The 15,801-nt window shown below is 37.6% G+C and overlaps 1 protein-coding gene across 2 annotated transcripts in view; it reads right to left on the reverse strand.

The window, feature by feature from the left end:
- Window positions 1–367: 367 nt before the first annotated feature.
- The window catches only part of SLC38A2 (solute carrier family 38 member 2), a 16,156-nt gene continuing 722 nt past the window's right edge, over window positions 368–15,801 (reverse strand). Inside the window, exons 2-16 of one of the 2 annotated variants that reach the window (XM_008632773.2) lie at window positions 15,616–15,797; window positions 15,274–15,355; window positions 15,035–15,150; window positions 12,101–12,174; window positions 11,911–12,003; window positions 11,634–11,715; window positions 8,601–8,683; window positions 7,596–7,654; window positions 7,320–7,469; window positions 6,513–6,592; window positions 6,316–6,416; window positions 5,806–5,930; window positions 5,042–5,186; window positions 4,827–4,924; window positions 368–4,056 (exon numbers count right to left, since the gene is read on the reverse strand). In XM_008632773.2, coding sequence (XP_008630995.1) covers window positions 3,958–4,056; window positions 4,827–4,924; window positions 5,042–5,186; window positions 5,806–5,930; window positions 6,316–6,416; window positions 6,513–6,592; window positions 7,320–7,469; window positions 7,596–7,654; window positions 8,601–8,683; window positions 11,634–11,715; window positions 11,911–12,003; window positions 12,101–12,174; window positions 15,035–15,150; window positions 15,274–15,355; window positions 15,616–15,734 — 1,506 coding nt within the window. In that variant the 5' untranslated portion in view covers window positions 15,735–15,797 and the 3' untranslated portion in view covers window positions 368–3,957. Of the gene's footprint in view, window positions 4,057–4,826; window positions 5,187–5,805; window positions 5,931–6,315; window positions 6,417–6,512; window positions 6,593–7,319; window positions 7,470–7,595; window positions 7,655–8,600; window positions 8,684–11,633; window positions 11,716–11,910; window positions 12,004–12,100; window positions 12,175–15,034; window positions 15,151–15,273; window positions 15,356–15,615; window positions 15,798–15,801 lie in introns of both variants that reach the window. The other variant, XM_017733162.1, reaches the window with a different exon arrangement.

Raw genomic sequence — 15,801 nt, forward strand, 5'->3', positions numbered from 1 at the left:
AGCAGTTCTTCTCCTGGAGATTCAAATGAAGGAAAGGGACATAGGATTTTAGCAAGACTCACTCACTTACTACACTTCTATAAGACCTAACACACTGGGTCTATTTTCCAGGTATGCCTTTTCCACAAAAGAAATTACATAATGCAGGTTCCTTGTAGAATTTAATCTCTCATTTTAAAGCCCAGACTTGTTCTCTTTACCCCTGTGGTGTCCTAAGTTGTGGATGTAGTTGTATGCCATTTTTCCCCCCCTTTCCTGAAAAGTGCTCAGTAAGGTAAACATGCATGAAATTAAAGGTACACTTTTAACATCACCTCTAAAGAAAATCCTCCAACTGCCTCCCCCAAGAAAAACATCACACGGTGGCTTAGGATTATCTCTTTCTTTATTTCAGTTAAAACAAACATACAATGTTTCATTGAAACTGTGTTGCTGGCCACCAGTCCAGCCAGCAACCGTAGCTAGACTGCTGGCCTCTACCAATAAGGTGGTATTTACATATGTACACGGAGGTACCGCAGGATGCCCGAATTTGGCGGCCTAACGAGTGTTAGAGCGCAGAGGTGGTTAACTTGCCGCATTCAGGAAATCGTAACATCCATGGTAAATTTTGGAGAGAAAGTATACACGAACCTGAACAATGCTTTCTATGGACCCAAGTGATTCCTGTGTTTATTGCAACATATACATTTGTAATAAATACAATCTTAGTGTTTTCTTACACACCTTAGGCGTAACACACTTCTTTCATCTCTGTAAGCATTACACTTTGTTGTAAAAGGCTCTTTCCTTTGACAGCTGTTACACAGATGTACAACATGGACAACTCCTTGAAATGATGTAACAATCAGTAATGAGAGAGGAATATATACATAAATCCTGGACTCAAAACCTACATTATATACATTATACTTACAGTATATACACACATACAATTTATGTACATAGACTATCATAAATATTGAAAAATAGTTTTAGTTTTAATGGATTAATGCTTTATAAATAACATGTTACATTTATGACTGAAATATCATGGAAGACAGTAATGTCTAACTGAGGTGACAGAAAAGTGGTTTAATACTGAAGCTGCTCTTTTAGGTGGTTTGTAATGTAGGTAACTTTAAACAGACAGGTTTCGAAAAAAATAATAATTAAAAAAAAAAAAAAAAAAAAAAAAAATCACTCGTTGGAAATCGACCCAGCCAAGTGGAACTCAACTGTTGCAGGTGGAGAGTCAAGTCATCAAATTATGTAACACACAATGTATAATCTGGAAATTGCTACATTCAGAGAATTAGTGACAAGTACAATACGCTATGAGGTGTCATCACAAAAATCTTCTTCCCTTCTGGTTGCCAAGGAGGACTTTGTAGTAACTCCTCACTTACAACTCCTTCCTCTTCTACAGTTGCTGCGAGAAAGGAGGATACTTCTCACTTTCTTTCCTCTTTTTAAATGCTGGCAAGGGAAGTGCTTCATCCCTTATGTGCTACAAATTGCTCAAAGGTAGACAACATTTTAATCCTCTTCCACCTTTGCACATTTGTGGAGGAAGAAGAAAAGCTGCCAAAGTACTGAGGAGGCACATGCTCAGCACTTCTGTGGAGATCAGGTAACATGGGATAGTTAGCCATGGATGTACAGTACCTGAGGCAGAGAAGTACCTAAGGAGCATTAGTGCTGACTCCAGGATCATTAATTGCCAGTTGAGTACCACTGAATTAATAATACAAATAACACAAGAGGAATCTAACTTGTCATTACAGTTTTACGCTATAGTCTTAGTGACCAGTACTTACAGTCATGCAGAAGTATCAATACAAAATACCTGCAGTTGTTTTTCCAAAGATTTTAAATGGCTGGGCAGAGCTTGACATTATCTGCCAAACAGTGACTATTGTTTAGATTTATTTCTGATTAATTCTACAAGAGCAAAAAAGTCTCAGGCACTGCTTTATCAATGGATTACAGGCCTTTACTTGTTCTCTCTGACACGACGACTGAGTAAAATCAGACTTTGTAAATCAGATTTCTAAAACATCGTGTCAGATGAAGACAGTTGACCACATTGCCATGACTATTTCATTAATAATCTCTATCTAGGCTTTTGTACCCAATATTGCTGTGTTTGAGAACCTCTTATAAGCCAAGTACGCTGTTATACAAGTGTTACCTCTCTTCAACCTGGGACAAGAATGAAAGAGTAAACATGCACTAGAAACAAAATAGCTCATCACAACCATACAGCACCTGTTTCATCTGCTAGGGCTCGTTAGAAACTTATCTATTTCTGAAGCAAACAAGTATGAGATGACTATCCAGCCTATGAGGTTATCTTTAATACTACTATACAATATAAATTGGAAGAGGAATCCCAGTTGCATATGTGAAGAGAGTTTGTACCAAGCATGAAATATTGGTGCAGTTATTTTGTGGATTTGACTCAGAAACAGAATAGTCAAGTAATTCAAAACCCAATAATGGATGAGGAATTTGAGAAATACTGTACAGTTTTTGAATATTATACAACTAGAAGACTACATCAGGACTTTTTTGTTTTCCTACAGAGTGTTTCAAGATAGATTGGACAGAAAAAAATCCCAACAAACATTGTTACAACTGACAATGGACATTATTAATCAAGGGAACGTGAGGAGGGAGTTTTGTAGTAATGGCATCATATGCTCCAGTGCCATTCAGTTTCTATCTACAACAGGAAAGAAAAAAAACCCCAAAAAAGCAAAAACCACAAACCCTGTTTTACTCAATTGCACTACTGAGTACCTCAAGAAGGGAAAATGTCGATGCCATCTTTACAATTTTAGATTAACTATGCTTTTCTCAAATGCACCCTTTTCTAAAGGGTGGGTTGTTTTAAAGTTTGAAAATTTGCATTTCCACACCATTTTTGGTAACTCTAGTTACTTACATAAGCGACAAAGGATTTTCAGAATTATTTTCACTCTCATTTGAACTAAGGGAATTTCATGGGAAGTATTTAATATCACAGAATTTGGACCTGAATTGGCTCATTTTCTGTTTTGGTCATTAGAAGCATTTTTAAAATAAAATTTCTTCTAATTATGCCTCTACAGAATCATAAAATGAGTGGGAAGGGACCCATCAGAATGACCATGTCCAACTCCTGACCATGCACAGGGCACCCCAAGAACCACACCAAGTGCCTGAGAGCATTGTCCAAACACTTCTTGAACTCTGTCAGGCTTGGTGCTGTGACCACTTCCCTGGGGAGCCTGTTCCTGTGCCCAACCACCCTATGGGTAAAGAACCTTTTCCCAATATCCAGCCTAAACCTACCCTGACTCAGCTTCATGCCCTTTCCTTGGGTCCTGTCACTGGTGACACGAGTGAAGAGATCAAGAAAGTCAAACTAAATTTAATTTAGAACACTAATTAAATATTTTTTTGAGCTCTTCTATGTTATTTTTCCTTCTTTTTAGAAAAATGTTTCTCAAAGTCAAAATAGTGCTTTTGAGGTCTATAAGAATTTTTGGTACAAAAAAATAATAGCGTTTCTCTCTTTCTCTCGCTCTCTCATTGGTTATTTAAACACTTTGCTGTAAATTAAAGAGTTCTTTCTCACATCAAATGGTTCCATTAGGCACATTCAAGTAAAATAACAAAATATCCAAGTAACAATGATGAAAGCCAAACATGGCTTGATAAAAGTCTACAGAGAGTTCTGTCCATTCTCTGGAATGGAATAAAGTTGTCACTTCCTTCAGCCAGACACTCACGTGGTTTGATGTTAATATCCACTTCCATCATGCAGAATAGTTTCTTAAAGACAGAGTTCAGATATTCTACAATCAGAAGAACCATCAACAAAGAATCTGCCTTTTAAAGGAAGCTGAATAGCACATTTTCGTTCTCAGTAGGTATCTGAGTGAACACTGGCATTTGAAGTAGAGTATTACAGAGATTAAACCAGGGCAGTTAATGGCCATCAGATGTAACATTCTGGGTCCAGTCTAGAATAATCAGTGTCATACACCCAGTCATCACAAGTATACCACTTAGAAAGAAGAAGGAAGCCTGAAAAAGAAAACATAAAAGAAGTATTTCAGATTCTGCTAGGACACTGTTGGTAAACACCACAACATACACCTATAAATTCATGCCCATGTATAACACAAATGCCATTGCTCACGGAGGACAGAGTAAAAGAGACCAGAGATCAAGTCAATGACAAGGAGCTAAGTGTCTTCCTCATATTTGGGGTCCTGTCTCAAATCAAAAAGTACATTTATTTTCAGTATAGCAGACCCCACCCTCAACTAAGGGAAGTGAATGTAGCTGCTCATACCAGTCAGGCTATGCCACTGTGCTATCTTGACTCTGCCTCAGTAGGTCTGATTTCATTATGAGTCACTATGTCTATAGTCAGTAAGAACACCAAGAACAATCAAGATAACCCGAACAACTGGCAGAGGTGAGCTTTTATGGGGAGGATTACATAAATAACTCTTAAAGGAATATTTGAAGGATGTTGAGACTCTTTAAATACAGCTCTTAGGGTATTTTGTTGAAATCTGGTCCTTAACAGCAACAGAATGACCCAGCTACTGTTGAGACTGGGGGCCACGGGCTGAGAGAAGTCACTGAAGTAAACTGAGTCTTGTGATGGCCAATTCCTTGGTTTTGAGTTCCTATGCAACTCCTGGCAACTATGCAAGATAATAGTAAATGTCAATTCACTGACTACTTTCACCAGGACTTCAAAATTCATAAATCATGAAGAACACAATTACATTTTTTGCTTTGAATTTGTAAACAAGTGTAGTTACATATTTGTCTATACATACCCCAATCTTTTGCACTGACTTCATTGGTTCCTTCTTCACTAATTTGATATAGAAGGCAGAAGGAAGTATAAAGATCAGCATGGCAGCTGCAGAAGCACCTGTAGAGAAAAAGCACAGAAATAAATATTCATAAACAGGTAAACATACTCTAATTAGACTGGAACTGCTTTTTCTGAAATGTGGAAGATTGCTTGATCTGAGAAGAAAGTGCTTACCAATGAATCCAAAGATGTCTCGAATAGTAGGGACAAAGATAACGAGCACGTTGGTAAATGCCAGAAGAGAAATGGTAATGGAACAGTGACGCCACCAGCTGAACTCCTTCCCTGCCCACAGCAGCTGGGTAATGGAACTGCGGATCTTTGGAAGGTGGGGGTGGGGTGAGAGGGGGGGGAAAAAAAAAATAAATACAGTTTAGTCTTGATTTTGGAAGACAGTGATTTGTCACCTGAATTAGACCTTCCTTCTGAAAGTATTTTAACATCATTTTCCCAAATACTTCAGATTTTAGCAGAAGGTGAAAGATGAAAGTAATATGGAGAAAAAAACCAAGGAAAAACATCTGGCTTGAACAAAAATAAATTCCGGAAAATTTTCTAACATCTAAGGACGCTGCTCAACAATATACACATAAATGGCCAGATCATGTCCACAATGTATGTACAAAAACATGCTGGCTTTTGTAAGCTGATAATACAACACTGTAAGTACTTTTATAAAAGGGGAAATCTGTTTCACTTCCCCAATACAACCATACCAGGAAAACAATTTAACCGAATGTACTTGTATCTACTGCTTAGTAAATGTTACATCTTCACTGAATTAACAGTATAGCTATAATTCATCAAGCTTATTAGAATAAATTTCCTTTTTCAGTTAAGAGAAAAACTCTTCAATTAATAAACAGGAGTTGCCAAATCAATAAATGACTCCAGCAGCACAGGTGTTAAAAAATGGTAGCAAGACACAAATGACTTACTGGGAAGATAACTACAGGTACAGTGAGGGTTACAGCCATAAGTACAGCGAGACGCACAATAAGGAGGAGAACATCAGCACCCAGATAAGCAGAGTAGGTGTGAAGCAGTTCTGGTTCGACTTTTCCTATAAAGAAAACAGTATTTTAATTAGAATTAGTTGACATACTTCTTAAACATGTGCTTCTGCTCCAGATTCTAAGCAAATTTTACAAGACACCAATATGAACTGAAAGCCTCCAGAGGTCCTGTAAGAATGTATCCATTTTGCACAGGGATGACTTGAAGGCACGGAATCTGGTTTAATCCAATTTTAATCCTATATCTTGGGCCTAATTCTACTACTGATCTCCTTTGGGGTGTGCACTTTTAGAAGTACTAAAAAAAGCACAATTAATACTGTATATTTAGAATGCATAGTAAATGCTTGTTTGTTCTATTAAAAAAAAAAAAATACTGTGAGTTTGCAGAACATAAATAATTTAAAAGTAAACAGAGAAGGCAATATTCACCATAAAACGTCAAGTATCCAAAGAGAGCAGCCAATAAATACATGAGGAACATGGCAAAAAAAGATACATAGGACACATTCATCATTCTTTTACGGCTTCGGCTGTAAGAAAAAGCAACATTGTTAGTAGTGAGAACATACTGTTTCATACTAGATTTGTTTGTTTAGTGAAATTACAGATATATATCTCACACTTACCTTTTCAGTTCTTCATAAATAGGAAGAATTGCAGGATGGCAGACAAAAGAAAATGTTAGGATTGGGACAGCATAAACAGTCTGAAAAAAAAAAAAGTATGTTTCTTAAGTATCTCAACAGACATTAGAAATTTACTTTAAAAAATCATCAGTAGATTCTTCAGTTTTGACCTCATTTTGTGATAAATACCAGCTGTTCTTTATAATGGAAACTTTGGAAGAAGTTAAAACAAGTTTGTATTTTCTTAAACCCAGACCCTGAGGAACCAAATAGTCTCAAATGTCACTGAAGCCCATGCTAAGCTGAATGTATTTGCATTCAAAACCATGTTCTGCAATCCACAGGCTTAAGCCATTGTATCTTGAACTTGGTATTGGGTATTACACATGTGGAGATTCACCACTGTGACTGGGAGCCCTCATGAGTCAAGGATTTGTGACTAGGAACAAGTCAAATATCCTATTTTCAAACTTTTACAGTTTTCTTCATTTTCTTCTGCAATATACTTTTTAAAATGCTTCACTAAACTTCCTTGAGAAAGCTTGAGAAATGCTGTGCTGAAGACTGAGAGGTGGTTTATGCCACTCAAACAGGCACCTCAAGCTCCACAAATTTCTGTGTATTTGGCGTGTAGAAACACCCAGTCTTGCAGGAGGTAAACAGTGCCAAAGTCTATTGGAACAGAAAGCCTTAACACATCCCAATTTTAAATCTGGGCAACTGCTTGAAAGGAAAACGACCTAATTTATCTGCTAAGTACTTAGTCTCAGTTATTTTCAACAGAGCATCTCATTTTCAGTCAGTTACCTGTGAATTGAAGATGAAATATTTTGGCTTGCACATATCATCAGTTGTTATATTTTCATGTACCAAAGGTGCCACCGTTGCATTAATTAATGTCATGTTCATGATGACACTGTCCATAGGACAAGGAATCTGAAACATCTTCCAAATTACCTACAAATAAAGCCATGCATTTATTACTTTGACTAATGCAACATACATTAATTTTTAGAAACAGCGTTTAATTTCACTTTTAAATGCAGTTTTACAAGTGCTGGAAGTTTAGAAGATTATACTTACAACAATCAGAAAGAAGACCATGCAAAGTAAGGAAAAACCACTGGTATAGCCCAAATACCCTGTGATCAAAAAAGATTAAAAAAATCTAAGACACAATAAACAGAAAGACCATTCAAGTCAAAACATTATGACAAAATATATTCTGTCAGTGATCTCTTTTGTCATTTCCTTAGCATTACACAGAACAAGTTAATTATTCATTGACTTTCTGCTAATCTCAACCCAGATCTGAAAGTTCTGAAAGACATATTAGGGTCTGTACATACGGTGAGTCTGTAATGTTAAACTTTTTAACTTACAAGAAAAAGATGCAAACTAAAAAACCCCACAGCAACAACTATATGAATTGTTTATTGCACATTAAGAATAATTATAGGATTAATTTTAATGGCATGCACTGTAAGATAACCTGGCCTTTTTCCTTCTGTTTTTACTGATTTACTTAACTTCTAGAAAATAGTAATTTGAGAGAGTAATTCACATTGAGACTCTCAGTTATTAAGGTTCCACTACAGGATTCTCTGAATAAATAGCGTGTTAACTGAATTATTCACATATACCACTGAATTACAGCCATTTCAGATAAAGCATCTGGCATGAATATTCTGTTACTCCTTGGGAAAAATGAAAAGATACTGCCAATACTGCAGCCCTATACTTTGAAGGCTGTTACAGGATAGCTGGTAACATTATATTATTCCACTATTGACCAAAATAGGTCAAACTTTGGGATAAGAACAGAAAGAGAAAGTTACTGTTGACCCATCCTATCTGCCGTCCTTTCATTTTCCACAAACACATCTGTTATTTAGTATACTTGTCTTCATTTTTTTTCCTTTCTTCAGGAAGACTGACAGCAAATACCTAAACACTAATTAGTCCCAAGAGACAAGTTTGGATGCAGCTGTTAATTCACACAGCATTTCAAGACTCAAACATTGCATCAACCCATTTCCCCACAGTATTTTCAATGGGTTTTTATTTTGATTGCTCTCTACTACTTACCTAGATTTTTCAGTAGGGACAGGGGAAGAATGAGGATGAGAGACACCAGCAGCACTAAATAGTCACCATTGAGATACCACTCTCTGCAGAAAAGAAGGTAATATTTTTAAGTAATCAAGTATTTAAAAATTACACTTGCAGTTTAGTCTTCACTCTTATCTTCTACAACATATGGCTCCTTAAAAATATGCACTACCTGATGTCACAAAGGATAATTTCCTATATGGACCTAACACCCTACAACAGCTTCTTATCTCACCCCAAACCTGCATTGTGCCTTTCCTTTAGTGTCCTTTTATAAAAAAAATATGCATCTGTAAGTCAGAAGACGGAAAAGTAAATGATTGGTTAGAAAAAAGTCAAGTGGGATCAATCATGGAAAAAATAGTAATTTTCTTAAGTGCTGGTTCCCAACTCTCCAGGTGTGTTACAATATTGCAGGGCCCCAGCAGGGTTTCCACTCTGAATGGAAATAAAATTGTGTTGGGAGCCCTGTGGGAGTTAAAGAAAAACAGGTGAGGGCTGAAGGTAAGGCAGTAGCTCAAGCCCACTAGCTGAGGAAACTCCAACAAGCACTGGGAGTCTCTTGGAGGCACATTTAGTCCCTTTCAGTAGGGAAAACATGGTAAGAACCTCAGGAGCTTTTTCTTTCAAAACATTTTTGCCATTTATTCTGTAAAAAGCAGCAGCTGTTTTTTCACAAAACATTTTTGAGCATTAGAAGATGAACATCTTTTTTGAAATACATAAAAACAAAGTCCTACAGGACCATCCTATATGCTTTAAGCAATTAAAGTAACACTAAGCATTTATTCCCAAGTATTAATACTTTACATCCTATTATGATATAATTTAGCAGTATTTATTTTAAAATGGACTGTACACTATTTAGGTAAACAAAAATATTAATAATTTAATTGGAAATTCGTATATGCAAACTCAGTTGCTAAGTTATAGCCCTTTATATGGTAGTGGAAATACAGAATAATTAACAGACTTGCTCTGGATTTACATAGTAAATGCAAAAATGATGCAATCTTCTCTTTCCTCAGTTTTACCTGGGATAACTAGATGTAAAAAAGGAGTATTTTAGAAACTTCAGATGTATAGGACATTAACACCATACACCTTTTGCTGTCTTTTTTTAAAATATAGTAGACTTGTGGCAAATTTAAAAGAAGTCACAACACAAACTCCTTTCAGTTGATACAATCACAAGAACATGCACTGCTATTGTGCATACCCATAGAGAGGCCATCAGGACTTTCAGATCAAGGACTTCAAAGTTTTTCCGTGCTGAAGAGTAAAGAATGGGATTGTGCAGTTTTAAAATATAGCCAAGTACTTTAGAAGTTGCTAAACAAATTTTAATGATGGAGATTTGTAATATTGTCTCAGAATTCCAGAAGCTCTTTTACAGTAAGCATTATTTTGGGACACTTAAACAGGTAAGTGCTTACATTTTAGGCCCCAGGCTGCCAGAGTGGAATCCATGCCAATGGTAGCCACCCAGACTCCCCTAAGCAATGCATGGAGAGAGTCAGTTAAATGGGGTTCACAATTGCCAGAGCACTGAGAAAATATTTACTTTAAATCAGTGTACAGCTACTTAGTGCCAGCCAGCAAGAAAACATTTAAGATACAGATCTCAAGTTCTTCATTTTCTCTGCCAGATTTGCAGAGCAGCAGCTGTATCCAGTGAGATTCACAGACTTTAACTTTCCCTCTTGAATTGCAACCAATTTTGAATTCTTTACTGAAGATGGGACAGTTAAAAATATTTGCCTCCGAGCCCCCTTCTAAATACTGGCTACTCCAGGGGCTCTCTTAGAAATTGAAAAATATAGACTTGAATTCAGCCAAAGGAGAGAAATGAACCTTCCCAGCAAAGAATTTGTAAACGTAACACTACTAAGTAAATAGGGTGGGTGCAGTATTTGAGTATATTAAAAAAAAAGAAAAAAAAGGAAAAAAAAAAAAAGATAATGGCTAGCACTGTTGTCATGACAATATCAGCAAGCTGTATGAACATCACCAAATGGCTTGAACCCCTTGGGGAACACGGCAGAAAAATGCCTACCTTCTGAACTCAGGCTTAGCTGTAAGTTGGAGTCTTGAGCTGCTCAGCCCTCTCAAGACTGGGACACTTCAGGACAAGGCACAGAAGTACAACTCTGAAGAGTGAGATTTATAGCACTTAACTCTATCCATCTGAACTCAGGCATCTTGTTTTTACACACCCTCTCAATACAGAGTGATATGATCAACTGTTCTTTGGAGATGCACAAAATGTGTCTGTCAGGTGCACTGAGCTGATCACTACAGAGGGTCACCCTTCTCCACTGATCATACTAAGACCAGTGTAATGATGAACTCAAAATCTAACTTTCAGAGGGTATGGTTACATAAAATGAATCCTACTCAAGGCACCTCTTTTTAAAGCCAAGCAGAAAAGCCACTCTGGAGTCAAGGTATCTCCAGGACTAGATGGCAAGGCATCTACCACTCCAGTCTTAGGCATATAAACTGTGGTTTAGGTCAATGTTTAGTCTCTGTATCATTTTGAGAACTGTTCCTTAAGACAGTCATTGCATAGCTGCACCTTAGTCTTATATTTAATCACTTCCCACAATATTAATACTAGGAAACCAAATTAATCAGACCAAACCAGTTTGAATGCAGTAAGAAAATAAACAAAAAACCAAAACAAAACCAAAAAAACCAACCATAATGACATTTATCTTTCCTTATTGAGCGTATGTACCGACTGGTACATACATTAACACTTACCTGATGTTCTTTACAGAACAGCTTTCTGCAATATGATGCAATACCTGTATTTTTCTACCCTTTTCCCAGGTCAGGCTGGATCTAAATGAAGTGAAGCACTCAAGGGAAGGGAAAACTTACTGTATCTGTCTGAATAAGAAGCTACCCTATGGTGTACCGAACGTGGTCTTCATATAAAAATATATACAGTCTCCGTGTTTGTTTCTCCTAATAGTTTCTCTGATGAGGAGTTCTAACACCTACCCTGTGGTCTCTTCGATGTTCATAAATGTCTTGATGACCAATGGTAACTCATATTTCACTATGAAGAGGTAGCTTGACATAGCTGTAGGTGAATAACATCATAGATCATTACAAATATAGAATATGCCACACGATGCAAGAATCACATAACATGTTTCATAACCTCACTTGAACACAAGCAGTTAATGAATACATGTTGTGTGACAAATAAGTCTCCAAGAATAAGCAGGGAACAATTACTATTGACAGTACAGACATTTTAAGATCTTGTCCTCACCTCCAATGTTCTGCATTGTAATTGATCCGGAAGCAGCAAGTTTTCCAGCCATACCAAAAGCCTTCATTCCCAACTGTTCATACAATAAAGATCCTGAAAGAAAGCAAAATATCCCATTGGAAGGGCATGTTTCACAAAGATACCATAAGAAACAAATACTACATATTTGTAAAACAGTAATTTGCCATACCTCCTTCATTGGCAGTCTTCAAAAGAAGATGCACTGAATACAAAGAAAATATCGAGACAAACAGCAGGAGTATCCTGGGGAGAGAAAAACATGCAAATTTGTAATAGCCATAAATGACTTATGATAACCCTATTAAATAAAGGTGTATCAAACATAAACATAATCCATATTAAAATACTATATGCAAAAAAATGTAGATTCTAAGGTCAATTAAAAGCATTCTGAAAACCCAATTAATGCAGTGTGCAGAAAGGATTTTATACTAAATTGCATTTCCGAGGCATACAAAGACATTCTAATGTAGGCTTGAACAATGATTCCATTCACTCGGAAGTGGCATAAGCATCACCAAGTGTCAGGCTATTATAACTGGCTACACTTGATATAAATAACAAAGTATCAATGGGAATGTGTGCGGGTGGTGGGGGGAGCCTTGCATCCTTGTAAGAAACTGTATTTCTCCCATCTTCCTATCCCTGTTCAACAGTGCGTCATGCACCAACTGAACATACAGTAACTAACATGAAGCTAACTACCAGCTGAAGTGAAGATTAGCTCTTGGTCTTAAAAGAAATCAGCTTTTCAGCTTAAACCTGTGTTACATTCTTTTTTTATGTACGGATGAAACTGCAAAAGCCTTAAAGAATTGACTGAAAATTTAGACTCATTGAGATCTGTGTTTTCAAATGGAAATACACATCTATTATCATTAAAAATAATTTCTTTCCTCAAAGATGTGCTTACATGGGAATCACTAGTGGCTTGTTTATCTTCCCCACAGCTTTTACAGGCAGTGCATATTATTTCCAGAAGCACATTTGCATCACCTAAAATTCCGACCTCTCAACAACAAATCTCTCCCACAACAAATGCACTTCCTGGAGTGGCACGCTAGGGGGGACTTCTCAGCTGCTGGAGAACACAGTGGAAAATTACAATGCATTAAAAAAAAAACCCTGGTCTTTCTTATACCAATACAAGCATTTTGCTTTATAGGAAACCTGAGAAACGGCATATCAAAAATGGCTTAAAAAGGGGAAATTTCATTTCCCAGAGTACATTTCCTTTTGTGTCATTTTTAATGTTGGTGAAGTTAGTAAATGGTGCACAAAGAACTGGAAACGAGATCTGAGAAGCATCACAGATCTGTATAGGAAACTTATGTTACTGTGGCAATTCAACACTAACACATGCACACAAATAAACCTCTCTATTTCTGACAGCATTTGACTTAGCCATCAACTAGAAACAGCACAGCTGAGATGTGCCAGGGTTACACTACTTTAAAACAGCACAGACCTTGGACCTCTCAGTCCTACACCTGAAAAGGCTGCCTACAGTGTTGACAAGATCAGTTAGCAAACTCATCTTTGAAGCTCACTCTGTTTCTGCCTTTCAGACCATTCTATTCATCTATTTAGTGCTGACACAAGTGACAAGTCACAGCACTTACACAAATGACTCCGTATCTTCGAAGAACTTACTGCCTTAATCGACTGCACCTGGATCTGATTCTGTAACCTAGTTATTAAAAGATGCCTGTAATGCCCTCAGTGTCATCATAAATCCTCAGTACCACCTGTGATTAACTGCTTTCCTGCCTCAGAACTATACAATCTACACTAAGTTTTGTAAGGTAATGAGCTAGTTTGTCTTTGAAACAGCACTAATGCAAACAGATCTGAATGCAGTATCTGGAAATAAAAGACAAATAAATTGCCTCAGTCCCCAATTATTATATTGACAGTTTTGAACATTTTTTCCCTCAGAAAAAATGGCCCCCAAGTCTGTTCAAATAGCTAACCTTAAATTCTCCTTTTTCCTCGCCTCAGAGGCATTCTAATATGCATTACATTGATTATCTTACATGTCCTTCAGAACATCTTTAGAGCATGAAACTGATGTATAGAGAGATGAAGTATCCCTTCTAGATTCATGCTAAGTCATTATTTCAGTTTTGCATCATCTAAGCAAGTGAAAATCTTAGTAAAAGATTAACAAATCACCGTATACTTAAAATCCTTTAGGCCAGAACTTTACACACTGGTAGTTTCCTCAGGAAACTTGAGCACCACCCGATACACTGTGAAACATCTGGAAGTAAATGTGACCTACTTTCTGGAAATCTGGCAGCAGAGTCAGGGAAATTTTGAACTAAACATTGCTCTTCACATGTTCTTGAACATTCAGCACATTCATCTATTTCCAGGATAAAAACACAAAGTTCCTTTAAACATATCCGTGGATACTCATTTGCAGTCAAGTCACTGACACTACCTACATGTCGTGTGAGCTGAACTGCCTCCAATACCTGAAAAATGTACTTTCCCAAGACATTTAAAAGCACTGTCCATAACTGTTTCCTTATGTCACTTCCAATTACATTACTGTAGTTCTGTCCTACACCTCAAAGCTTTTGCCAACGTAGACACATCAATAAAGATATGCTGGTTATTCCACATCCCTCCATTGTAGGCACACAGAAATTTTTATAAGTGTAACTGAAACCAGTTTGCAGAATTGAGTGAAAGCACAGCAATAAAAAGGACTTTATTGGTTAAGTACATTGTAACTCTGTAGGCACAATGATGTCAGCTGAGAAAAGCGAGACCACGTCCCTGATTGGGACTTGGATAATGGAACTTTCAGGGGAAGTCTATCAGTTATGGAGAAACTCTAAGTCAAGTAAAATTCACTGTAAAATGTTTTTGAGGGTTGCAGAACTTGCAGTGAACTTGTTTAATTTTTGCAGGTTCTTCTGAAGGTATCACAATCTTTAAATTTAAAACAAGGCATAAATCCTAAAATGCTATTCTGCACCTATGAAAATGACTGGATATTTTCTAGGGGTCTTATTCTTACACCAAGTATTTTTCCATTATGAATTACACACCAGAATGATGGGGTTTTTTTGATGAACCAAAAGATACTTACACAAAAAGAGCAATTCCAGTGTTAGCCATGGCAAAAGAAAGACCAAGGATGCCACTACCCACAATAGCATTGCTCAGATTAAATACTGACATTCCGAAGGAAGTAGTACCCGGATGCTGAGAAAAGGAAGATAGGTAATAATTAATAGAAAGTTATTACTCATCTCAGAATTAAAAGGAACATAGATCTGGCAGTACATTTTTGTTTGTTTATTTGGAACGTCATTGCTGGGTACTTACATACTGAGTTTCATATTTCTTCTTTCCAAGGTTGGAATCGAGCAAGAAATTTTGGTTTTCTGGATCAATATCCGCATAGTGGCTGCAAAACAACATTGCACCATTAGTGACTCTTAGGGGCAACTTGCATATTCACTTCCCGAGCAGCGCTTCCAATCCATTTCAAAGGGAAAAGGAAAAACCGACGGAATAGCCCCGAAAGAACCACCCCACCTGGCAGTGTCAGCGCACGGAGCGCTGCGCCCGTCTCCGGCCGCAGTGACTCCCGTGTTTCCGTACGGACTGCCGGCAGACACGAAGCCCCGCCGGCTCCCGGCTGGTGCCGCCGGGGAGCCCCCTCACCTCTTCATGGCGGCCGGCTTGGTGGGGTAGGGGTAGCTGAAGTCGTTGCTGTTGGAGCTGTAGCTGCTGCTGTCCTCGTCGGGCGAGATGTTGAACTTGCCCATCTCGGCGCTGCTCATGCTGGCGGGGCCGGGGTCGGGGCTCGGCCGCTCTTTTGTCCTTGCCGGCGGGACTCGCCGCGCCTGC

This window comes from Corvus brachyrhynchos, unplaced genomic scaffold, assembly GCF_000691975.1.
Source record: "Corvus brachyrhynchos isolate BGI_N302 unplaced genomic scaffold, ASM69197v1 scaffold32, whole genome shotgun sequence".
Taxonomy (NCBI): Eukaryota; Metazoa; Chordata; class Aves; order Passeriformes; family Corvidae; genus Corvus; species Corvus brachyrhynchos.